The sequence below is a fragment of the Cynara cardunculus genome (genome assembly GCF_001531365.2).
Source record: "Cynara cardunculus var. scolymus isolate 2C chromosome LG 17, CcrdV1, whole genome shotgun sequence".
NCBI classification, from domain to species: Eukaryota; Viridiplantae; Streptophyta; class Magnoliopsida; order Asterales; family Asteraceae; genus Cynara; species Cynara cardunculus.
The window spans coordinates 35121436-35147996 of record NC_037544.1 but is presented as its reverse complement, the minus strand read 5'-3'; the positions used below and the strand labels follow the sequence as shown (position 1 = coordinate 35147996).

General features: G+C 34.7%; 3 protein-coding genes across 4 annotated transcripts in view; 2 read left to right on the top strand and 1 right to left on the bottom strand.

The window, feature by feature from the left end:
• Positions 1 to 5692: 5692 nt before the first annotated feature.
• LOC112500921 (calmodulin-binding receptor-like cytoplasmic kinase 3) lies at positions 5693 to 11491 on the top strand. The gene is made up of 8 exons (XM_025104538.1): positions 5693 to 5845; positions 6677 to 7145; positions 7753 to 7980; positions 8649 to 8911; positions 9156 to 9321; positions 9474 to 9563; positions 9916 to 10214; positions 10883 to 11491. Exons 2-8 carry the CDS (start codon positions 6884 to 6886, stop codon positions 11099 to 11101), a joined length of 1527 nt encoding a protein of 508 aa, XP_024960306.1. The 5' UTR covers positions 5693 to 5845; positions 6677 to 6883; the 3' UTR covers positions 11102 to 11491.
• A 2813-nt stretch (positions 11492 to 14304) lies between these two features.
• On the top strand, positions 14305 to 23416 carry LOC112500230 (synaptotagmin-5-like). Of its 2 annotated transcripts, XM_025103619.1 has the most exons (13): positions 14305 to 14647; positions 16078 to 16182; positions 16281 to 16331; positions 16607 to 16727; positions 16911 to 17032; positions 17777 to 17878; positions 17967 to 18041; positions 20298 to 20377; positions 20934 to 21084; positions 21167 to 21397; positions 21827 to 22108; positions 22223 to 22336; positions 23004 to 23416. In XM_025103619.1, the coding sequence occupies exons 1-13, from the start codon at positions 14543 to 14545 to the stop codon at positions 23148 to 23150; spliced, it is 1686 nt and encodes a 561-aa protein (XP_024959387.1). In that variant the 5' UTR covers positions 14305 to 14542; the 3' UTR covers positions 23151 to 23416. The 2 variants fall into 2 exon arrangements, with proteins under 2 accessions (XP_024959387.1, XP_024959388.1); XM_025103620.1 differs by lacking the exons at positions 14305 to 14647; positions 16078 to 16182; positions 16281 to 16331 and having other exon boundaries at positions 16635 to 16727; positions 16884 to 17032.
• Positions 23395 to 26561, bottom strand: part of LOC112500232 (actin-related protein 2/3 complex subunit 3-like) — a 4739-nt gene continuing 1572 nt past the window's right edge. Inside the window, exons 2-4 of the mRNA XM_025103621.1 lie at positions 25987 to 26095; positions 24265 to 24531; positions 23395 to 23548 (exon numbers count right to left, since the gene is read on the bottom strand). Of these exons, the coding sequence (XP_024959389.1) occupies positions 23415 to 23548; positions 24265 to 24531; positions 25987 to 26095 (510 nt within the window). The 3' untranslated portion in view covers positions 23395 to 23414. The remainder of the gene's footprint in view (positions 23549 to 24264; positions 24532 to 25986; positions 26096 to 26561) is intronic.

Here is a 26561-nt window from a genome sequence, read left to right as displayed (position 1 = left end):
TGTCGAGCAGAAATATCGAGCATATACTACCAAAAACGAGCAGCAAATATTAACAACAATGGAGGGCCTGTCGAGTAGAAATATCGAAAAGCAATCGAGCAGCAAATCAGAAGAAAAAACGAGCAGCAAATCAAAAGCAATCGAGCAGCAAATCAAAAGCAATATCGAGCAAAATCAACAGATAAAATCGAGTATAATCGAGCAGCAAATCGAGCAGCAAAATCGAGCATAATCTATAGATAAGGAGAAGAGTTGCCTTTGGAGAAGAGAGCCTTGATTTGAGGAGAAACTATTTCGGCCGATTAGGGTTCTTGGAGGGGAAGATTGGAGGAGAAAAGAGAGGCGTGGGTTTTGTTGAAGGGTAGGCAGGTCTTTTTTTTGGCTTAATGTGGACAAGTCATGGTACCCTGCTGCGCGAATAAGCCCATGTCTGGGCGAATAAGCCCGAAGTAAACACCCTAAAATGGTTGTGCGAATAAGCCCATTTATCCGGTAAGCTCATTAAACCACAAGTAAACAGGCCCTAAATGAAATATAGCTATTTGGCTGATATCTAAATAAAACAATTATTTTGCAAATATAACTACATATTTCATATTAATCCAAACAAACATAACGTTATTAGTTCAAAACAAGATTTCATATTAGTCCAAACAAACAAAAAATAGCAAATTTAGGAATAAGCATAAACATAACAATCAAATTCCAACATAATAGTTTTTGAACAATTCCAACATAATAGTTTTAGAACAATTCTTAATTTGACGGATCTAACATGTTCGCAATCTTGTCACGTAAATTACCCAAGTATCGAAAGGAAATTGATATTAATCTAAAATATAAATTAGTAAATAATATCAATATTAATTGTAAATTATTAATTAATATTAGTTTTTTGGTTATTTATTAGTAATAAGATGAACAATAAAATGAGTTAAAAGTGAGAAACTTAAGAAGAAATATGAACTCTTGATCATTTTAAAGGGTGTTTGGTTAGAAGTATTAAACAGTAATCAATGAGAATGAAAATAAAAGGAACTGTTTGGTTTTTTATAATATAATGAGTTCATTCCTCCAAAAGCCTAAGATTTCATTCATGGTTAAACTGAGGGGAATGAAATTCATTCTTATTTTCATTCTCATCCTCACCTCATGAATTGCACTTCTCATGAAATTAATCTAGTGAATCTCACTAATACTGATCTTCAATTAGAATTGATCTAAAAGTGAAGATCTTTTTTTATCCTTCTCACCATAATTTTCATTTTCGCTGAAACCCGACCCGTAATACTAATTATTAAATGTTTTGAATGAATATTAATCATAAAAATAATAATAAACAATTATTCAATAGATTTATTCGACTAAAATCAAATATAAAAATCATAAAAATGTTTTTACAAATTACGTAAAATAATATATATATATATATATATAATGTTTCATAAGTAAAAAACTTTGATAAATAGTTTTAATAAAACATGTAATTTAATTATTAATTTTTATTTTTGAAGAGTTATTAATTAGTTAAATATTTATGGTTGACTCGCTTATTAGGTAAATACTTACCGACAAAAATGAATATAATAATGTATTTTATCATATAAGATTATAATTTATTAGAACGATATCATACACTCTTACTTACTAGGTAAAACTTGTCATTCTTATAATCTATTTTACCGTCGGTCCTTGCATGTTCATCCGATAAGATAAATGACCATAAGTGCTTATTGAGTAAGCATTTAGTAAACGACCATTTACCAACTCTCACTGGATGAGTGTTGTCCCAAATAAATGTTGTTCCAAGTAAGTATTATCAAGATAAGAGTATTTACCAAATGTCTTTTTGATGAGTGCTTATTAACAAAAGAATTACCATTATAACCTTTTTTGCAATAGTCTAGAAAACAACACCAAGGCATGTTAACTACAAAACAAAGCACCATTAACCACAAGGGTAGTGCCTGATTGGTTTGAGTTTGACTCCAAAGGCCAAAAGTACCTGGAGGTCCCAGGTTCAAATCCAAGGAGGAATAAAAATCCCCTTGTGGCCACCGAGGTTCAAATGCGGTGACTCCGGGCTATCTGCAAAACAGATTGTCGCCCTGAAATTAATCGGATCACACAACGGGTTGGATATCCAGGTTAATAAAAAATAAACACCATTATTCCCTATAGAGCCATACCAATTACTCCTTCTCTCCAATAAAATCAAAAGCTCTCAACATCAATCTTTTTCTTGTTCATCTTCTTCAAAACTTTTCCCTTTTGCATTTGAGCAATCAAGTTTGTTGAAAGAGGGGCAGTAGATTCTATATATGCTGAAAACCAGGTTATAGGGCTATATCTTTAGTGGGTAGTGGAACTGGGTGGACGGTCTATCCGCCCTTAAGTGGTATTACCAGCCATTCTGGAGGAGCAGTTGATTCAACAATTTCTAGTCCTCATCTATCTGGTATTTCATCCATTTTAGGTTATATCAATTTTATAACAACTATCTCCAACATGCGTGGACCTGGAATGACTATGCATTGATCACCCCTATTTGTGTGGTTCGTTCTAGTGACAACGTATTGGAAAATAATCTACATACAATCGAATCATTACAACAATACGGATCAAATTATAGTTTGAATCCTTCGATGCCTTCATTCTCACCACCACCACCAAACTCACAGATGAGCTTCTCTAGAAAAATGAGAGTTGTGTTCTATAAATTGTTACAACAGATTCTCATATCTAAAACAGAGAAATCTTTAAATTAGAGAATTCTCTAAAACTTGATGTATGGAGAGATAAACTACTTTTTTATTTATTCCGACCAATGGGGTTGAATTATTATTTTTTTATATAAATTATTTTTAAAAAGTGTATCGGAATGTTAAATTTATAGAATATTCTAATAATATAATAGATGTTGAAATATCCAAAATAGAGAATCTGTTGGAGTTAAATGTAATTTCTTTTAAAAAAATTATAGAAAATCTCTAAAATGACCGAGTAAACATTTAGTAAATGACTTATAAGTTTGTTTTTGTTCATATTATGTGTAATTGTTTTTGAGCTTATTATCTCAAGTCGGAACAAGTTGATAGGATCCCCTTTTTACATCCACATGTCCTCTGTATGGTGACATGGGGGTAGAGATGCCAAATGGGCCCGGCCCGGCCCGTAACCGCCGGAGGACCGGAACCGGGACCAGAGAGGGACCGGAACCGTCCCGGGACCAGTATGGACCGGTTGTGGACCGTCAGTTATGAACCGGTTATAGATTTTAACGTTTTCTAGGACCGAGACCGGTTAAGACCGGAACCGTTTATGTAACCGGTTATAGGCCCGGCCCGGCCCGGTTAACAAAAGTCAACGTGTATATATATATATATATATATAACAAAACATATTTTTAAACGTATTTATATAAAATATATTAAAAATAACATATTACAAACATATTAATAACATATTAAAAATGTATTAATAAACAAAAATTTGAAAAAAAAATATTTTTTTTGGCCGGGACCGGATGGGACCGGAACCGGGACCGGATTCCTTAACCGGTTATCGGTAAGCTTGACTGGTTACAAGGTATTTCACCGGAACAGGGACCGGGACCAGTTACCGCCGGTTTTTGTCTTGATTAGGACCGGTAGGGATTGGTTAAGGACCGGCCCGTGACCGGATTTTGGCCATCTCTACATGGGGGCGAAACAAACGTTGGGTGGCCAATGCGGAGCGGATGCCCCTCTCTATTATCTAGATATACCAAGAAAGATGTACGGTCTAATGAGGCTACTATGAAATATTTACTCATGGTTGGGGAAAGCTCTTCTATTTTGGTTCATAGTTTCGCTCAAATGACCCTTTTTCACAATGAGAATTTATATAACCCTATTTCGGCTGGTTGGGGGAAGAATCCACCCGAATCGGATTTATTGAGGAACGTATCGAGAGAGTAGACAATGTGTGGTTGGTAAACAAGGATCGGTTTTTTCAAGGTACATAATGTATCGTCAAATATTCAATATAAAATAAGAGATAAATAAATCAAAATCTTTCATCGAAAGATACACACTATTCTGTCTTTTCTATCACCAAATTACGATGTCATTTTCTTGTTCTTGAACGGGCCTCTTTAATCTTGCATTATAAGTTCACAACTGAACAGATCGAGCAAGTTCGAATTGACGAAACCTGAAACCCATTAGTCCAGAAGCACCAGGGAAAGCAACAAAAGTCCTCAGATCAAACATTAATTTATTTATTAGTTTTTTTTTACTGTTATTCTATCATTTAGTTTGTCAAACATAACTTATATTTTCCATACAATTTATCTTTCTTGTAAACCTCCAAAACTATAGTTACAAAATTTTAAGATGACTAATAAAGTGTTGTTTGACAGTTACTGAATGGTTCGGTGCAAAATGATGAAGTGATTAGAATGATTAAGAGGCTCTCATGATATAATGCAAAATGAAATATAATTGTTTACAATGAAATTAACACGCTTAATGGTTAAGGGAGACCCATGATACAAAACCGTTCAGAGGGTTTTAGAATCATTAAGAGACATATTTTTTTTTTTACCAAACAAAATTCACCTCTTAATGATTCAGAGTCTGCCTCTTAATAGAATTATTAAGAGGTAAACAAACAACCCCTTAAAGATCCCGATCGAGTATTGTATATAGGGGTGCTCAAAAACCCGACCAACCCGATCAACCCAACCCAACGCGAAATAACTCAACCCGAAGCAACCCGATGTCTAATCGAGTTGTAAAATTTTCAAACTGTAGGTATTGGATTGATATTGAGTTACTATTATTTGAACCCAACCCAACCCAATCCGATGAACCCGATATGTTTTTATTTCTTGGATTTAATATGATTGTTGAATTTTCATTAATATATGCATTAGACAATAACACTATCACGGACGCTCTTCATATACACATCTTTTCAATCTATTCACATCTCTATATAACTCATTCGTATATATGTTCAGTAATTGTAAACATATATACGTAAATTGAGAAAATTAACTGAATGTGATATACGTAAAAAGTATGAATAAATTATATCAAATGGTTGATGATGAAAAATAAATTATGAGCAGAGAAATAACATATTCAAAGTTAGAAGAATATTTTAATGTACCAAAGTATCAACCCGACCAACCCGTACGATTTGAGTTGGGTTGGGTTGCACTTTTGTTTGGGTTGAGTTGAGTTAAAATTTTTCAAACTGCAAACACGGGGTTGGGTTGATCAAATGTCTTCAATCCGATCAACCCAACCCATAAACACCCTTAATTGTATGGTTAAATTGATGCACAAATGAGGTCATTTTTGGTGTATTTTTGTTCTTCGTCTATCTTGAAGAGAATTCATTACGCTGTTTGTTTATTTCGAGAAAGAAAAAGAAAAAGAAAAAGAAAAATGGAGCACATGGTGCCACGGATAAAAGTCGAGTCTTTTCGGGTCTACCCGCCAGAACGTCAAGATGGCATCACAAATCACAAGAACTTCAAAAACCAGCAAACGATGCTTAGATGGGTATGACATCATTTGCAATAATCTTCCAAAATTTGGGCAAATTTTATAAAATCCAGCTTAAATTTGGGCAAATTTTATAAAATCCAGCTTTAAAAATACAAAACCCCCAATAATTTCTTCAACCTATGTTCAATATACTAATCTTCCCTCTTGTCTATCTCTCTACCTTCGCCGGTCTTCCCAACGTCTGCATCAAATTCTCCAAAGAACAAAAATCCTAAACAATCTACAGTTTATGCGAACCTAATCTTCAAGTTTATGCTCCTGCTATTCGTTCGACTTGTCTAAAGGTTTGAAGTTTCTTCTCTACATATCTGTTGACTTGAATCATGAGTTGGTATCTTGCTGAATTGGTTCATAATCTTCTGAATAGTTTGGCTCAATTGATGGATATTGTTTAGTTTTTGTTCAATTTTGTTTGGTTTTATCATATGGGGTTCTTTCAATTGTGAAGAAATTGATTGAAGATTGAGTTCTCAGTTTACAAATCTTGAAAGGGGTTGATTCATTTTGATTCATTTAGGATCATATAGTGATTTGATTCATTTTGGTGTTGTGGGTATCTAAGAATTCAGGTTGCTCATTCAGATATTGGTTGTTGTCATGTTGAAATCAGTCCATCGATCTGTGTCAATTATAGGGTGTTTAAAATTAGGGTATTTTTTCTTTGATGTTTTTATAATCTGGGATTTGTTCCATTTGTGGCTGTGATTCATTGATGGAATTGTTTGTTTTCATTGGGGAAAACCAAGATGGTTCTCTGCAAATCTTGAAATATTAACCACAAGGGTGGTGCCTGATTGGTCTGAGTTTGGCTCCAAAGATTAAAAGTACCTGGAGGTCCAGGTTCAAATCCAAGGAGAATAAAAATCCCTTTGTGGCCACGGAGGTTCAAATGCGGTGACACTGGGCTATTTGCAAAGCAGATGGTTTCCCTGGGATTAGTCGGCTCGTATAGCGGGTTGGATATCCAGGTTAATCAAAAAAATTAGAAAATCCAGTTGAAATCTAACAATTTTTAGGTGTTTTATAGGGTTTTAGAAATCTAGGGATTAAGAAAACTTGGTTGAATTGTGCTTTTAGGTCATTTCTTTAACCATTTTTGTTGATTTTGTGAATAGGTTTTGGAGGACTTTAGGTTGGTTTCAATGGTGATTGTGGGATATTTGTGTATTTTGAATTGGAGGACTGCGGAATTCTTGAACGGATTATGAAACCATCTTTATCTCACAATTGTCAAGAAGCTATTCCTCTGTAATGATGACTCCAAGAAACTAGCAATGCCCTTGTTATTGCCTATTGATAAGATGGAATTCGTGTTCTTGTAAATGAGGATGGCAGTGATCGTGTTGAGTTTTCTACTTTTAATCCAATCACCGATTATATTTGCCTCGGGATATTTGCCTTTGAAGGCTTGTGGGACTTATCATATCAGCTATTCAAGTGATTCAAGTCGCAAATTGTTTTATTTAAACGGGGAATCAGTAAGCAAAGATTTCTTTTGCAAGTACGTGAAGGCATATCATGCAAACCATTGTTTCGTCAATAGGAATGTAAAGAGTCATTGCTACGAGGTGGATCCTTTTTCAGGTACACAATGTGTTATACTCCCTTTAGTCCTAGAATAAGTGACCATATTTCTACTTTAGTTTGTCCCAGAATAAGTGTCCATTTTCGAAAGTAAGTGCCCACTTTCCAATTCTACCCTTATCTTTGAGATGGAGCAATTCATTTATCTCTCTGTTATTAAGGGTAAAATTGTAATTTAGCTAATTGAAAAGTATAATAATTACATATTCCTAAAACCATGTGCTTTTTTATGGTGTACATTTGTTCTGGCTCTCGTGTTAACTTATGTCCTTTTTACGAAAAAAGAAACCTACATACTCCCTCCACGGACTCGTTCCATGAAAATTGGAACAATTTAACTATTTGTCAAATATCTACGACACCCTTTATGACACATAAATGAGTCTTGCGACCCGAGTCAATAGCATCATATTTTAACGATGATGATGGGCAAATACGTAATTTTATCTTGAAATCATCCCATAAAAAGAAATTTTGCAATTTTCAGTCGGTATTTGGCAAAAAAGGGAAGTGTTGTGGTTCTCTTGGGACAGAGGCAGTAGTGAGTTTTATACAGTGAAGTGCTTAACACTTGTGGATTTTGAATGTTTTTTGTATTCTTGAGCAGATGGGAGGAGATTTCTGCGAAATTTAGTTAAAGACGGAACTCTAGAAGGAGAGGGAAGTGACAGAAAGAGAACAAAAGGCGATCAAGATTCCGTCTTTAAATCAAAATACTTTTTCATGGGTGGATCCGGAATCTTGATTTTGTGTGGCAGTTTCTTTTGCCCGTGCTTTTGGGCTAGAAGGAAAGATCCGGCGGCCCACACCGTTCTTGCGAAGGAGGCAAACTCAAGTGAGTAAAATTGTGAATGTTCTGAATTATACTTGCATGCCAAAAAATCTTGAACCCGTATGATGCATGCATGTCATAATGTTCTGAATTACATTTACACTCGTCTTTGCCTCGCTCTTACTGGGTAAGATTCTTGGTCATTGCCATATTCATCAGGTAAGGTAATATAACTTGGTAAGCGCTTACCCGAGTAAGCATTTGGTAAACGGCCCCTAAATCCATGACCTTCTGATGAGTATGAAGCTATTTTTTAACAAGTCAGGAGGTTATGGATTTAATTAAAATCTCATTTAAGGTTATCTACCTAAATAACCCCATGGACACATTTTTTGGGGTGCAAATTACATTATTACAAGATTTTTAGGTATATAACCTTAAATGAGATTTTAATTAAATCCACGACCTTCTCATGAGTATAAACCCATTTTTTCTTATATAGCCACGAGGTTATGAATTTAATTAAAAACTCATTTAAGGTCATTTTCCTAAATGACTCCACAAATCACGCACAGGGGCTGTTCGGTCTAACATTCGATATAAGACCTTTGGGGTCTCAACATAAACTATAATTTTTTCTTGTGTTAACGCTTATTATCTTAACATTCAAACGGTCTGCTACATTTTTGGGATTTTTGTTGCCTAAGATGGGATTAATATCGGTTTTGCAGTGGATTCAACTTCATCTGTCGAAATGAACTCTGTTTCTGATAAGATTCCAGCCAGTCCACTGCGTGTTCCGCCTAGTCCGAGTAGATTCTCGATGTCTCCAAAACTTGATAGGATTGGATCCGTTCATCTGACTATGAGCCAGGTTGCAAGAGCTACCCAAAATTTCTCGTCATCGTTAAGATTAGGCGAAGGAGGTTTTGGAACCGTCTACAAAGCTCAACTACCAGACGGTCAAGTGGTTGCCATAAAACGAGCAAATAAGGTAATACGAACACTTGTTTGTATCATTATCTCTTTCTGCAATATTACTGTGGGTTTGATTTATATGTGAGATGAAAGAAAGTTTTTGATTGTGAGTCCTGTTTGCGACTACCGGAACCGCGGATGGGCCCCACGATATGGAGAAGGGAGGAAATGTAGAAAATGAATTAACCCTTTTATCTTTTGTTTGATCTTGCTTCAAAGCACCGTGCTTTTTTCACTTTTAACGTAAAATAAATGTGTAGGAACATTTTGAAGCTCTACGAAGTGAATTTAAAAGTGAGGTGGAACTACTTGCGAAAATTGAACATCGGAATCTAGTGAAGCTTCTTGGCTATGTTGATAAAGGAAACGAGCGTCTTATTATTACTGAATACGTGCCTAATGGTACACTTAGAGAACATTTGGACGGTAAGGTTTTCAAGATAATAATTTAGTCGTTCTGAAAACAACCGCTTTATTCTTTGGGGTTGCGTATATTTGATCCTCCATACCCTACTTCCGAGTGGGATGTAGTGCATGCGTTCGATTTGGTTTAATAACTTAGTCGTTGCCCGTTTCAGGTGTTCATGGAAGTTTCTTGGATTTTAGTCAACGACTTGAAATTAGCATCGACATTGCTCACGGCTTGACGTACCTCCATCTATACGCAGGCAATGCCGAAGCCCGATCATAACATACTCATGTTCTTTATTTTCAAGATTTTACTTATTACTTCCTCGTTCCCGAAATAAATGTCCACAGTAAAAAACACACGGTTTTAGGAATGCATGATTATTACACCTTTTTACAATTTTACCCTTAATGGATTTCGCCATCTCATCAACTCTTAAATATTTTCCTCCTATGATTAAGGGTAGAATTGGAAATTTAGTGAATTATTTTGAAAGTGGACATTTATTTTGGAATGAGTATAAATAGAAATGTGGACACTTATTTTGGGACGGAAGGAGTATCTTCCTATGGGGCTCTTTTAGTTATTATTGTTTTCTTGATCTTGAACAGAAAAGCAAATTATCCACCGGGATGTGAAGTCATCCAATATTCTTTTAACGGAGAGAAAGAGAGCAAAAGTGGCCGATTTTGGGTTCGCAAAACTTGCGGATGCCGAGTCCGAGAAAACACATGTGATGACCAAAGTGAGGGGGACGGTTGGTTATCTTGACCCCGAGTATATGAGAACCTATCAACTCACCCCAAAGAGCGACGTTTACTCTTTTGGTGTTCTACTTATAGAAATTCTCACGGGTCGTCGTCCGATTGAGTCGAGGAGATCTCACAAGGAGAAGGTGACAATAAGATGGGTACGTTACTTCTTCTTTAAATGCTATAATGTGATACTGAACACTAACATATAGATCAAAAACCGAACGAACCCAATATAACCCATTTGAAAGTAGGGTCTGTGGAGTGGGATGTACGCAAACCTGTCCTATACTCTAATCATAGAGTGACCGCTTCCGTTAAGACCCTCAGCTTCTGCAAAAGTGTGAGTGAAAAGCTCAAGAAATGTAGAATAGGTCGGGTTCCGGTCTCCTACTGGACCGTAATGCTGGTTTCCGTTTATTGATCCGAACCGAATAAGTTATCTTTATTGCGTTAAGTGAGCCGTTTAATTCGAAAACTGAATAACCCAAAACCGTCTTGGTTTCGGAATTTTTTGACACCTCTAAGTATGTCCCCAATGGTAAAAGTTTTTGAATCCGCCACCGAGTAGAACCCTTGACCTCCAAGAAGGTTGAGCTCTGCCAGTAATCTGGGCGTCTAGCCAATGACCACTTGGTAACCGAGAGTCTGAGCCTATGTTCTTTTGAAGTATATAATACTTATATATGTCAAACACTCGGGCGCACTTCTCGCAGTTGGTGAGGTTTCAATCCTTGACCTTCTGAAAGGTTGAGTTTCTACAGTAACCCGGGTACCGTTGGGCCAATGACTCTTTACCATTGAGTTTATTGTCGGATGATTTCAGGCGTTTGGGAAGTTCAATGAAGGCGAAGTTATGGATTTGGTTGACCCGCAACTAAAAGAAGGCGTGGACAGTGAAGTCTTTGCGAAGATGCTCGTTTTAGCTTTTCAATGTGCGGCACCGACACGAGCGGACCGACCGGACATGAAGGCGGTGGGTGAGCAACTATGGGCTATCAGAATGGACTATCTTAGACATGGAGGAAAAGGGGAATTCAGTTAAGGTTGAAAAGCAATCAAGTTTTGTTGCTTAGATGACTTGTACCATGTGGGTGTATGTCAATATATGGTTGGTATAAATGTACAAGCATCTAATGCATGTGTCGTAACATGCATGGTACAAGCACCCAATGCATTCGATGAACTCTGGCTGGTTTTGTGAATAACATTGAAGATGGTTGAATTCAGGCTTCATTCATTGGATAAAAGCTTAACCTTTATGTTGTGCATTAAGGACTTGTACCATGTGTATATATGTATGTATTTTGGCTTTATTTTTAAATTTGACAATAAATCGGTGGTGGAGTCTGGAAGTGGAAACAATACGTTGAAAACTTTTCTTTATCGTTGTACTCGGTATTTTTGTTGGATAATTTTATTCTCTTATTTCAAACAAGATTGTTTGGTAATTTTTTAGAATGATTAAGTGGTAAGAATGATTAAGAGGCTCTCATGATATAGTGCAAAATGAAATATAATTGTTTGGTAATTTTTTACAACAAAATTAGGGTGTTGAATGGTTAAGAGAGACCCAAGATACAAAATCATTCAGAAGGTTTTAAAATCATTAAGAGGCAAACTTTTTTTTTACCAAACAAGATTCACCTCTTAACGATTCAGATGCTGCCTCTTAATGGAACTATTAAGAGGTAAACAAACAACCCCTAAGGTTTAATGTTTTATCTTGTATGTGAATATGTTTATCAGTTGGGTATGAATTAGTTTTATAAACTTTAAACGTATTAATAAGTTGTAAATGTTGTATAATATAATATTTTTTATCGTACGGATATGCTAATATCGAATGTCCTCATGATTGAAATTTTGGAAACGGGTTATGTCTATATGTACGTGTATTATAACGGGGCTGAGGGTTTCAAAGAAGAACGATACTATTTTATGAGACGTGAGAACATCTAAAACAAACAATAATCACACATGATATTGTATGAGGACAAATAATACACCATTCATGATAAATGTCCCGCAGATATCTAAGACACGTGACACAGTCTCATTTATCTTTCGATTCGCAACATAATCTAAACTTTTTTTCTTCTGTTTTGATTAACCTGGATATCCAACCCGCTATGCGAGCCGACTAATCCCAGGGCGACCACCTGCTTTGCAGATAGCTTGGAGTCACCGCATTTGAACCTCCGTGGCCATAAGAGGATTTTTATTCCTCCTTAGATTTGAACTTGGGATCTCCTGGTATTTTTGACATTTGAAGTCAATCTCAAACCAATCAGGCACCACCCTTGTGGTTAACATAATATAAACTTGCAACTCAACTCTAAAAAAAACATGTAAACCTGTATATTAAATGAAGAAGCAGAATAAAAGTTACGATGATATTTTTTAAGAAAATTGACCAAAATAGTCAATCATTCGACTTCAATTCAATTTATAATCACTTTTAAATGTAATATCTAAAATAGCTATTTTTTACACAAATACCTTACCTAAAGTACTTTTCTCTGCTTAGAGCAACTCCAACCATATCACCAGAAAAAAAAACACCAAAAACATCAAATACGATGCTCATAAACACTAAAAAAACTCAACTCCAATCACATCTAAAAAAACACTAAATTTATGGACCCCACATTAAAATAATATATTTGTAATTATTTATTTATAATTTCTCAAAAAAAAAAGGATTAAAAAGAATTAGTGGTGAGGACCACCTTTTTGGTGTCCAAATCCTGCACGGCATTTTTTGCCGTTCAAATTCACCTTCCGGCAAAAAAACGGTGAGTTCGCCGTTCGATTGAAACTTTGAAAACGGCAAATACAAGGTTTTGCTTTTCGATTGGAGTTGCTTTTAGTCAATTTTCCTATTTTAGCAACATCTAGGATTTAATTAAAAGGACTTTGACCTAACGGTATTATAGTCTTCGGCCTCCTAAGAGGTCAGATGTTCAAATCTCACCAAAGATGAACAAAATGTATGAGTTTATTTGTTATATTTATCATATATAAATATTATATACTTAAAAAGAACATCCAAGATTTATGATATTATCCCCTTTTTTTCTACTTAAAAAGAACATCCAAGATTTATGATATTATCCCCTTTTTTTCTAATTACTAAACAAACACCTTTTAGATATTTCAATTTTATAATTAACATTAAAATTTTAATATATAAATATTAGAATGTTTTTTCAAAATTTGGATTTTCACTTTTTTGTTAACTACAAATTTGGTTCATATGGTTTGTCGAAAATAACATTTTTGGTCCCTATAATTTTAAAATTACTAAATGAGAATCGTGGTTTATAGAACTGTTTAGATTTAGTTGCTTTTTTTAACGACCGTTAAAAAATTTCGTTAAATAAGGGGTATTTTCAGGGACGGACTCAAAATTTTTTCAAACGGTGGCACCATTTGACTATAAAAAAAATATAGGGAAACATTATCAAATTGTGGCACCGTTTGAATATAATAAACATATATACGGAATTTTTTTTCAAATGATGACACCATTTGACTAAGAAAATAACACTAACAGAATTCGAAATTCGGTACGGGTGAAATAAAAGCTTTGCAAACCAACTCTACCAAATAAAACTTGTTCTCATCGTAGTTTTAAAATACATACGATGTCACACAACAAATTAATACGGTTGCATATTTCACGAACCTAAATTTTTTTACCCTTTGATGGAGGAATAATATGATGGCACCACTATACTAGGTCCGTCCCTGAGCATTTTCTCCCTTTTATCGACTTTTTTGTATTTTACTCAATCAAAATTGAAAATTTATGATTTTGTTCTTTTCGGTTTTTGATGGAGTAAAAGACAAAAAATTGATAAAAAAAAACAAAAATGCTCTTGATTTAACGGATTTTTTAACAACCGTTAAATAGAAGGACCAAATCCAGACTTTTTTACAAACCACGATGGTTATCTTGTAATTTCAAAACTTCAAAAACAGAAAATATTATATTTGATAAACCACAGGGACCAAATCCGAAATTAACTCTAAAATCAATCGTGACCGTAGACGTGGCATATCTAAAGGTGAAAAGTCAAAAATGTCCCTGTCGACAAAACCCATCGTGTCCGATTAAGACCTAAATTGAACTGGTAAGAATAATAAATACTAATTAAGACCATGATTAAGTGTTGATGACTTAATACCAATTGTTCTTCTAATTTTCTCGCCGCCCAAAATCTTCGCTTAATATACAGAACACCCCAATCGTCACTTTCTCTCTCTAAAAACTGTTACCTTTCTCTCTCACACACTAACACCAAAACGCCCACTAAAATATCAAGCAAAAAGTGTTCTACTATACACAATTTTACCTTGGATGCTGCTCTGTTGGTTAACGATTGCTTTCGAATTTTGTGTTTTGTGGCTGTAACTTCAGGTTCTTCCAGCAAATCTGTTTGAGTAATTTGTTGCTATCATCTTAAATTTGGTTCGAAGAATGTCGTTCGTTGCGGGATTGATAATCGGAATTGTAGTTGGGATAGCATTGATTGTTGTATTTGTTCGGTCTGAGAATGCTCGATCTGTGCGTCGCTCTGCACTTGTAAGTTCAAAAAGTTTGATATTTTTTTTAATTTTTAATTTTCGTATACTTTTTGATGTGTGGAATTGAATTGATTTGACACGATACGGTGCTAAATCAGTAAAATTAACGATTGTATGTGTAAGTCGTAGGTTACCATGAGACCTTGAGCTCTGAGACCATAGCTATCGACTCTTCTAGAAGCTTAATCTCGTACAGGAAGAGTACAAATGTTTTATCTAGCTTTAGCTTAGCTTTCACGCACTTGACCATTTGTTTATTTTGGTGTTCAAGGATTCAGCTTGAGTTTATGCAAGTTTTGAACCGAATGAAAGGGGGCATTGGGGTTGCTGACATCTATTTGTTACATTAAAGTAGTTTGGGGATGGGGCTCGAATTGCATAAATGAACTGTGAACATATCACTCATTGTATGAGTAACCCCAACAAAATTGATCTTGAATATAGAAGGTATGCTAAGTTGTATGTAAGTGTGGTGTGTGAGCTGAATTAAATGAAATTGATTTGAGTGCTCAATTCTATATGGGACTATTTGGGGGATCAAGCATGACCCACTTCTGCTAAAGGATATGTTTGGTGTGCGTGACTTGAATGCCATCCACACAAATTGACACATTCCATGTCTATTTGCATAGGTATAAGTTAAATGATTTATGCAAGGGGTTGTACTTGTGTGTGAATTGAATTGTTCAAGTTGATATCAGCTCTAAATTTATGCAAGGGGTTGTTTGTTGCAGCAACACATGGTTAACTTTTACAGCAATAGAGGTTGGTGTTTCAAATCTAGGGTGTTTAAGTGCATTAACATGTTGTAACATTTAACTGACATGGAAACACAGGATAGGTGGCTGTGTTTGTGTAAATGAACTTGATTTAATACCAAATTACCATTGCTGAACTGCATACATATAGTACTCACAATTTGATGTCTATCTGTACACGAATGAAATTCAAAAGGATCTGGATTACACACCCATCAAACTTTCAACTTCTCTCAGTACTTTCAAAAACCTTGTCTCAAGCTGGGGGTTTCACAGAAATGTCTCTAATCCTAGGGGTAGAGAAATGTCTAAGTACATCCTACCCTCCATAGACTATACTTTTGAGTGGGATATACTAGGTACATTGGTTTGGTTTATACTTTATACGCATACTCCAGTCACACTATGTTAGTTGTGTGTGTAAGTTATTTGATTTTGAGTGGATATGAGGGCTAAAATACACACACAATATGCATATTTCCGAATGTGTGTGCTAAAACATGATTTGAAGTGTTTCTATGCTGATTATTTTTGCTAGTGAGTAGTTAAATTTACTTTGGATTAATGAAGCAGATGGCTCCACACTTGATAACATTACATTTTAAAAACACCCTCCACATGTGTATCTATATGTGGTGGATTGAATAAGTTTTGGTTTAATGTGATGAAGGCAACGACAATTGCCGCTTTTGCAAGAATGACAGTTGAAGATTCAAAAAAGTTGCTTGCCCCAGAATACTACCCTTCTTGGGTTGTCTTCTCACAGAGACAGAAGTTGAGTTATTCTTCTAACCCACATTCTTCCTGCTTATTTGCTTTCTCTCTGTGTTTTTCAGTTTGTGTGGGACTGATGGTTCTGTTTTTTTTTTTCAGTTGACTTGGCTTAATGCTCATCTTACAAAGATCTGGCCCTATGTTGATCAGGTCAGTTTTGCAAGGGTTGACTGTATTATATTTTTTTGGATAGCCAATTTTCTGCTTTGGTTCTGTAGTGACTGTATAAATCTGTCTGTAAAGTGGGAGCTACAGGTGGCCTCTGACCTTTTTGTGGACAAATTTCCCTTTTCAACTAATTTTTTCTCATGTTATGCTGCTACTGAACTTGCTATATGTAGATGTCTGTATGTGCGGCCAGCAGAGGTTATGGGTTCTTTCGTTATAGTAATCCACATATTATGTGATTTTGGATTGTTCTGTAGGCAGCGTCTGAGCTTATAAAGTCTAGTGTGGAGCCAATTCTTGAGCAATATAGACCAGCTGTACTGTCTTCTTTGTCGTTTTCCAAGCTTACTCTTGGCACAGTTGCACCACAGTTTACAGGTTAGGATAATTTATGACTGTACCAGTTGCATTCATTCTTTGATCTGTTTTCATGTTTATTCATTCTTTGATTCAACTCATTGTTTATAGTGGTAGCTAGCATGATTTGCTATTTATAAGAAGATTTCACATACTCTTGAATTGTAATTGATACAGGCTTTTACTAATTGTGCATGTCTTTAGGAGTTTCAATTATTGAAGATGAAGGAGAAGGAATAACCATGGAGTTAGAGATGAATTGGGATGGGAACCCTAATATAGTACTTGATATCAAGACCAGACTTGGAGTTGGATTGCCTGTGCAGGTAATTCGATTTCCCTAGCTATCTATTTTATTATTGGATAATAGTCGGCTTTAACTTGGTTTACTATTAACAATACACCACCTTCATCTCCTTTGTAATTGTTTACTAATAACAAATGTGAGATGGGTCATGGATGATTGATGATATGTTTTCAAAGATAATGAAGTCAAGTTCAACCAGGAAATGTAGAACTTGTCAAAAATATTCAGAAAAATCAGGCGTCACACTTTATTAATATTAGGCAATGAATTAATTAAACTTTTTGCTGTTTATCATGGTTGTGATGAGAAAAGGTAACCAATGAGAATGTTCAAACTGGAAAATATGTTGGAATCGTAAAAAATAAAAATAAAAATAAGAACTGCAATCTCCAACTAGTTTCGGGTAAAGGGCTTGTTAGGACTTAGGACTATTGTGTGGACCTGCTTAAACTACCAAACAGATGATTATATATCCTTACTGAGTACATTAGTGTGCTGACCCCCTGGGGGATTCATGTGTGTCAGATGGTACTTTTTCCTAAATAAGTGGATACCCCAGTTTTAAAGTGTCAGATGGTGATTTATTATCGTTCTATCTTTGCTTGGTGACATTTAGGCTAATCCATAATGTAACTTCCGTTCGTTGGAATTCAATTGCATTTATAACTTTATATATGCTCGGACCTTCTATAAATTGTTTCTGACATCATCCCCGAGGGGTTGAAAGCAAATACAAACATGACAATTTAGTTCTCTTGTATAGGTGAAAAATATTGCGTTTACAGGGGTTTTTAGGTTGATATTTAAACCCCTAGTTGCCGAGTTTCCTTGTTTTGGAGCTGTATCGTTTTCTTTGAGACACAAGGTAGACATCTGTTCTCCTTTAATTTGTTACTTTAGATATACATCCAATGGCTGAGTAAAACATCCTTTTTTCCTTTTGAATGTTGCAGAAAAAGATGGATTTCACACTGAAAGTAGTTGGTGGTGACATTTCAGCCATTCCTGGCGTTGCTGATGCCCTTGAGGTGAGACTTTTTTTGTTTCTGTTCATCTCCATTCTTTCTGTGGTTCCATATTCATTTCTCCTTACACAAGTAATAGGACCTACAATCTTCGTTTCTCCACACACTATGTAGATGGGACCCATAAAACTAAAACGATGAAAGAGCCAAAGATTTCTGTGTTGCAACTCTATAATAGCATCCTGGAAAAAGCTCACCTGAAGATACTGATTATCTAGGAAAATCTTCTAATGTCAAATGATATCTTGCATGTTTCATGTCGGTATTTCTATGTTACTGTATTACAAAGGATTACTTCAAGATACTCATACATAGGAAAGTCTTCTGATGTCAAATTCAGTTTCACCGTCCTTTGTTGTACAAAAGTATTGTAGCTTGTTCTTCATAACTTGATCTAGTTTAAATCATGATCATGTAAATAGCAGGATCATGACTCATGGCTGAATTAAAACAATAGTCCCATTAGGTATTGTTGCCTCCAAACATTTAGGGACTGTTTGTTAATGAGCTTAATTGGACGTACAACTTATTCTGTAAGTTATACATGACTGTTTGGTAGTGGCTTAATAGTGTAGAAAGTGGCTTATTCAATAAGTTTCTAGGGGGAGTTTTATGCAGAAAGCCAAGTTTTTCTAAACCTGCCCCTCCTAATTAAAAAACATGTTCATTCCATCAACGGAAAAACCCTTCCAAACAAAACTCTTGCCAATCTATATAGACAGATTAATCCATAAAAATAGTATTAGTTTGTGATAGAATGACTAGTTATTTGGTTTAAACATTCATTTTTCCTGAATGAACTATAACCATCTGACTTTCATGTCAGCAACACTAGAAGTTAGAGTCATGCTGATACCCATGTACTAGCAACATTTCCATCAATATGAACAAAATGCTAGCTAAAAAATCCTGTCGCTATTCTCTCTTTGTAGCCTATGCTCATATCTATACTATATTGTAAAGCATTTAGGCCAAACTCTTAAACACTACTTTTTATGCATCAAGTATTAATGCATATTACGTAAAATTAAAGATTACAAGTTGATTAAGAATAAGTACAACTTAATAAAGCTCCATGTGTGAATTCGTGTAACTAACTGCTGTTAAACATAATAAATATTAGATAAGCACTATAAGACAAAACACTTATTTTTCTTTAAAATATCTAAAATTTTAAAGCTTTTCATATAATTAACTGACAAACACAAGAAAATCCAAGATAAAACACCTTATTTTTAATTTTTTTTATTAAAGTATATTATCTTTTAAATTTTAAATATGAAATATCTTAAATATAGTNTATATATATATATATATTATTTTTTATAAATAAAATAATTTTATTTAAAATTAAATATTATATTTTTGGGTAAAAAGTAATATTTAAAGAAGAAATAAAGAGAAAATAATAATTTAATATATAAAAAGAGGGTAGAAAAGAATAGGATAATATGAAGCGTATGATGAGGTGCATAAGGAAAGCGTGTGGCACATGCATAGCCACCTGCAAATGAGACAACTAATGTGTCCAAATTCACCACCACCATCCCAATATTGTCCAAAAGTCCTTATCCCCATCATCCAACGGTTCTTATTAAACATCAATTATAATACTTTTCTTTATATTATTTTAGACAAAATACCTAAAATAATAACATATTTTTATAAAAAAAAATTATTATAACATTCTACTTTTAATTTTTATTATTAAAATAATATATTTTTATAACAAATCTAAATTATGATGAAACTTAAACTAAATAAATTAAACCATTAAAATAATATATTTTTATATTAAATCTAAATTATGATGAAACTTAAACTAAATAAATTAAACCATAAAATTAGAATTTTATAATCTTTAGTTTGAAACCCATATTGATATATAGTTTAAGATAAAATAATAACCAACTCATCTCTAGATTTCTTAGTAAAATAAAATCGAGAATTACAAACAACAAAACAAAGTATAGATTTCAGAATCCTGCTGCATTGCAGGGGGTACACTTCTAGTCCATTTATTGAACATCCCCTTGATTGCACAATAAGCCAAAAGAGGGATGATCAGATGCCATTCAAACTGGAAGTGATGTGAAATACTATTGGGTCTTACTAACATGACTTTCTGTTTCAAAATAGGATTTGGTTTTGATGGGATAATCAAGACTATTGCAATGATCATTTCAATGGCATTAATGCACCATCACTATTGTAGTATGTATATATGCATTTGCTTAAGAGATTTTCTTGTTTACGCAGAATACCATACGCGATGCTGTTGAGGATTCAATCACCTGGCCAGTTCGAAAAGTTATTCCCATTTTGCCTGGGGATTACAAGTATGTCTACAATCTGCAAACTTAATGAAAATTTAGTATCTAGAAGTACAAAAACAAGGAGGCTTGGGGTTTGATGCTAAGTTGATATACGGGTCAGTGGCGATCCCGATGAATTTTTGCAGCGAGGGTTACAAAATAGTTACCGTAATATAAACTTAAATAAAAAGTAATTATAGTGCCATAATACAGTACAAAACACTATGAAATTAAGCAAACTTGGTTGCGCTTGCTAATTCATTGATGAGCTGTGGGATCAGCCTGAAGAGCTGCATATTTTGATTTAAAACGAGACCAGAATCCATGACCTGCAGTCACCCCAAAATCACTCTTACCACTTCTATGCACCTTTGTTTTGTTTCATTTTACCAAATAGCTGGTACATATCTAATAAAAACGGTGGCACCTTTATGGGTTGTAGTTTTTTTTTCCACTACGTCGGGGCAATGCCAAAGACGTAGGGTTATGTTGTATGCTTCAAAATGAAACTGATATCAGTATCACATATCGGCAAGCACTTTTCTCGAGTTTATCTGATCTATATTGTTTTGATCGTTAGTGACCTTGAACTAAAGCCTGTGGGAACATTGGAGGTGAAACTCGTTCAGGCTCAGGGTTTGACAAATAAAGACATTATTGGGAAGTCAGATCCTTTCGCCGACTTATATATACGTCCCCTGCGCAATAGAATGAAAACTAGTAAAGTTATCGTGAGTTCTCTTTTCTAGACTTTTTCGTTGTCTTTCAGATATTTAAAGACGTCTAACTTTGCACTTTTTATGTTTTCTCCAGAACAACGAACTGAATCCAATTTGGAATGAACATTTTGAGTTCATAGTTGAAGATATTTCCACACAACACTTGACAATAAAAGTATACGACGATGAAGGGCTTCAAGCATCTGAACTCCTTGGATGCGCTCAATTACAGTTGAACACACTTGAACCTGGCAAGGTGAAGGATGTGTGGATAAAATTGGTAAAAGATTTGGATCTCCAAAGGGATAATAAAGACCGAGGGAAGGTGAGCATGATGGTGAATTATGAAATGTTTGAGTGTAGGATATTTTTTTCTTTCAGAACTTGTCTTTTTGGTCTAGAAGAGCAACATTTAATCACATCCTCAAAAGCTAAACTTTCCGAAAAGCTAGTTAGCGGATAAACCAGTCATGTTTGGTAAAAACTAGCTGATAAGCTAGATGACGATGTCAAATGACCTAAAAGGACATGCTGAAAAATAATTGGAAAAATATAAGGGCATGATTGGAAAAATGTGGAAAAAAGCTCTGGAGGCTAATGAAATGCTACTTAATAAAGCTAGCTTATCAGCTTGCTTATGGCTAATCAAATTGGATGAAGTGGAAAGAAGTGGAAAAAGACCCTTGTCATGATGAAGCTACTGTTTACGTTCTTTGGTTGATTTAGATGCTTCTTTGTTTGTATTTTCATCTAGGTGCACTTGGAGCTACTGTATTGCCCATACGGCATGGAAAATGGGTTCACAAACCCGTTTACTTCTAATTACACAATGACATCCCTGGAAAAGGCTCTTAAAAGTAATGGAGATGCTGAAAATGGTGATCTAGCCCAAAAGAAAAGATCGGTAATTATAAGAGGAGTGTTTTCCGTCACTGTGATATCTGCTGAAGACTTGCCTCCTACAGATCTTATGGGAAAGGCTGATCCTTTTGTTGTGCTTACTATGAAGAAAACCGGGATGAAAAACAGTACTAGGGTACTTTTCACATCTCCGTTTTACATTGAAAAATTACTGAACCTGCACATTACATATTGCAGTTTGGTCAGTGGATTATATTTGTTTTTAAAAGATTTTGTTATATGTTCATAGGTTGTGAACGAGAATTTGAACCCGGTTTGGAATCAGACGTTTGACTTTGTTGTTGAGGATGGGTTGCACGACATGCTAGTTGTGGAAGTATATGACCATGATACGTTCGGGAAGGTACACTTGTTTTCAGTATATTTTCATCAGTCAAAGACAATTTTCTTCATAATGTGTATGTTAAAAAGCATTTTTCGCAATACAGTGGTCTTAACTCTTTATTCTTTGAGGCAGATGTAATGTCTGCGTATAAATCTTTATATGAACTACAAGGCAAAATACATCAAAATGTAACAAATTTTTGTTTGGCTTCCTTTTTAGTATAACGAACATTTTTTTCTTGGATTAATGTAACAAAGTTCAGAAATTTTCTCGTTTTGGCTTCCTTTTTAGTAGAACGAACATTTTTTTCTTCGATTAATGTAACAAAGTTCAGAAATTTCTCGTTTTGGCCCGTAGCCTGTTGATCTTGTAACATTTAATGACATAGATACCCGTTTACAAAATATTTACGTAAGGGCTATGACTAAGTGGACGAACAACTTAACATCCACATTATCAAATGTTACAAGATCATCAAGTTACCGGCCAAATGGGTGTATAGAATTGGGAAATTTGAAACTTTTTACAAAGTTGATTGCGAAAAAAAATTGTTACACTAAATAGGAACTAAAGAAGACTTTGTTATATTTTGATGCATTTTATCCTAAACTATAAAATTGAACTACTTTTGGAAAATCTTGGACCTTGTGTTGGTGATAAGTAATCAACAAGTGTTTATTTGCAGGATTACATGGGAAGATGCATTTTGACACTAACCAGGGTCATATTGGAAGGAGAATATAAAGACTGTTTTCCACTTGATGGGGCTAAATCTGGTAAACTCCATTTGAATCTCAAGTGGATGGCTCAACCAATTTACCGTGATTCTTAGCATTTGAACACCACGATCTCTTAAAGATCGAGCCCACATGAGCTCTTGATCTTCAACAAAACCGAATGGTTCTCCAGAGTACAGATGAGGTACATAATCTTTGTTAAATTTGTGGTAAAAAAAAACTAAATAGATTTGTGAGTTAATAAGGGCATACATATACTTGTTTGGATTAGCAGGATTTTGGTTTTGTATTCTTTCTCTGTATCTTTTATGCAGTTTTTGTTTTCAATCTTCCATCACCAATAGTTGATTCATGTCTTTCTAAAACGCCATGAACTTACGTTTGGCGAATGCCAACCACCATTTGTTCGGAGTCCCGTTTCCTCTGTATGCAACGTTCAACAATCTTCTACTCGTTTCCTCCCTTATCTGCTTGAAATAATCCCGAAGTACCTCTGCACTTTATAACAATTTCATAAGAAAACTCGTTGATTGTAAAGGAAAAACAATCAGTATGGCGAGTTACATGCTGTTTTACGAACACAAATTGGTCCAGGTAAACTATTGACTGAAAATGGTTATGTACCAAGTGTCTGTGTAAGCGTTGACCAAGCATTAACCGAGTCGGAAAGCAACCATTTCCATACTATGTCAGCATATTTGTGGGTCCCTTCTTATAGGGTAAGCAGCTTTTACAATAAACAACATACTTGTGGGTCCCTTCTTATAGAGTAAGCAGTAAGCAGCTTTTACCCGGTAAGAGGCGGTTAGCAAATAGTAAACATTATATTTATGGGTCCTTTCTTATAGCGTAAGCAGCTTTTACACGGTAAGAGGCGGTTAGCAGATAGTAAACAATATATTTGCGAGTCCCTTCTTATAGGTTAAGCAGCTCTTACCCGGTAAGGGGTCGTTAACAGATAGTAAACAGTATATGTGTGGGTCTCTTCTTAAGGTAAGGATAAGAGGCGGTTAGCAGATAGTAAACACTAAATAGTAGCAGGAGGTCCCAGGTTCAAATCCAAGGAGGAATAAAAATCCCCTTGTGGCCACAGAGGTTCAAATGCGGTGACTTCAGGTTATCTGCAAAGCAGGTGGTTGTCCTGGGATTAGTCAGCTCGCATAGCGGGTTGGATATCTAGGTTAATACAAAAAAACAGTTGTCCCTTACCTGCTTCTTTCTTAGCCCCGGGACGGGGAAAGATTCCATGAAAAGGAAAACCAGATTCTCCAGGAACATGAACATGTTCAAAACCCAGGTTCTTGATGGCATTTGTTCCTTCGGTCACAGTTCTGCAGCCTTCAAGCCTTTTCAAGGCCAAATTTATATAAAATGTTAAATAAACCAGAATTCTATCAGCAGGGCTTTTCAGATCAAAGTGTTTGAAGAACACATTTGCTCTAAATAACTTGATTGCTTCATCCACAATGTCTTCACCTGTAATTGGCTTCTATTAGCATCAATATTCATGTTCTTAACTATTAGATCTGTTATGAGTGCTTATCGTTATGAGTCAACACTGTAATTTATTTTACCTGATAAGATTATAGTACATCAAAATGGTATTGTATTTAACAATTTACTCGGTAAGCGCTTACCCGGGTAAGAGTCATCACCATCACTAACCGAGTAAGACTCTTCATCTTTATCATTGCTCTTACCGGGTAAGATTTTTGACCCTTGCCATGTTCATCCGGTAAGGAAATTTACCCAATAAGCACTTACCGGGTAATCGTTTAGTAAATAGCCCTTAACTACTGTTTTTTGTAGAAATGCCACTAAGATCACCAGACTCTGAAGAATGGGTGATTTTGAACAAACCAAACGAACCCAATATATCCCATTTGAAAGTAGGGACCAGAGGTGGGATATATATATACCTACACAAGTGAAAAGCGGCTGTTTCTATAAAGACAGTATAAAGTAAGTAGCCCAAAAGTAACAAAAGAAATAAGCACATTGAAACATATGCACAGTAAACAAAAACACATATTCATCTGTAGTAGGACTTGTAATTATAAAGAGTAATAAACTATTTGTAGAAATACAAATGTTGAACAAAAACACTGTACTTGCATTTTTACGAAGTTATAAGAATGATGGTTGGTTTGTAACTTAGAGACTGTTTGACAGTTGCTGAATGGTTTGGTGTAGAATGATTAAGAGATTCTCATGATATAGTGCAAAATAAAATATAATTGTTTACAATGGAGTCAGGGTGTTGAATGATTAAGGGAAGTCCATGATACAAAATCATTCGGAGTTAGAACCATTAAGAGATAGAATTTTTTTTATCAAACAAGATTTACCTCTTAACGATTTAGAGACAACCTCTTAATGAAACTATTAAGAAGTAAACAAACAACTCCTAAATCCAATAGTTCATAAAGTTACTAGAGAGTGAGGAACTAAAAAATCCATCATGCTTGGCATCTTCTTTTCTCCAAAATCGCTAAGTATTCGTTCGGTGTTTGGTTTGTTGGATTTGGAATTTCATTCCAATCCAGAATTTAGGTTTAAAAAGGAAACATGCGGAATTGAAATCCCACAAACATTGGATTTAGAAATCCCATAGGATAGTTGATATTTTATGGGATTTGTTTGCAGTAAATTAATAATATTTTAAAAAAATATGTTAAAAATATTCATTTGTAATAATCAATTAACGAAAGGTACTTTAAATATTTTTATAACTACTTATACTTTGTTTTTATAAAATTATCTGTAAGAACAGATCAATTTCATTTTAAATCATGCAAACCAAATACATCAAATATTCCAAATTCTTCTACGAAATCCAAGTCCATCAAAAATATTTTATCAAACCAAACGGACGTTAACGGTGTTTTTCCCCTTTTGTTTGCATTTTTACAAGCTCAAGAAAGATGGGACCTTGATCGGAGCACCGAGCGTGTCCTTTCGTTTGGTTTCTAATCGGAAGTAAGGGACACCCGCAAGCTTTAGAAACTCCTCCTAGATCGACGATTCTGGAGTGGTAAACCTGCATAAAAAGGACGGGTAATTTTCCCTTTTTTGCGTTTATATTTAGGAAAAGTCTAAAAAAAACTCAATGGACTTTAGTGTTTGGAATGATTAAGTCCTTGGACATTCCAAAACATGTTAAATAACTCATTGGACAATTTTTTGGAACAAATAAGTCATTGAACAATTTAAAACATGTTAAATAACTCATTGGACAATTTTTGGAACAAATAAGTCCTTGGACAATCCAAAACATGTTACATAACTCCTTGGACTTTTCTAAAACCTGTTTGATACATTCTTATAACTTATATAACTAGTTAAAGTGGTAAAATAGTGGAAAAAAAAGTCCGAAAAAACATTCATATTTTGAACGATTAAGTCCTAAATATTTTTTGAACCAAAAATTATTTAGATCTATAAAATTAAACAAATATAACAAAAAAGAACTTACATTTACAAAAAAATAATTACATTTAAAAAAG

Bases quoted from the DNA above. Each gene is read 5' to 3' on its own strand.
- LOC112500921 (XM_025104538.1), top strand. From the start codon at position 6,884: ATGAGGATGGCAGTGATCGTGTTGAGTTTTCTACTTTTAATCCAATCA. The intron at 8,912-9,155 runs GTAATACGAACA...ATAAATGTGTAG, and splicing joins CCATAAAACGAGCAAATAAG to GAACATTTTGAAGCTCTACG. The intron at 9,322-9,473 runs GTAAGGTTTTCA...TGCCCGTTTCAG, and splicing joins ACTTAGAGAACATTTGGACG to GTGTTCATGGAAGTTTCTTG.
- LOC112500230 (XM_025103619.1), top strand. From the start codon at position 14,543: ATGTCGTTCGTTGCGGGATTGATAATCGGAATTGTAGTTGGGATAGCA. The intron at 16,728-16,910 runs GTTAGGATAATT...GCATGTCTTTAG, and splicing joins AGTTGCACCACAGTTTACAG to GAGTTTCAATTATTGAAGAT. The intron at 17,879-17,966 runs GTAGACATCTGT...TGAATGTTGCAG, and splicing joins CGTTTTCTTTGAGACACAAG to AAAAAGATGGATTTCACACT.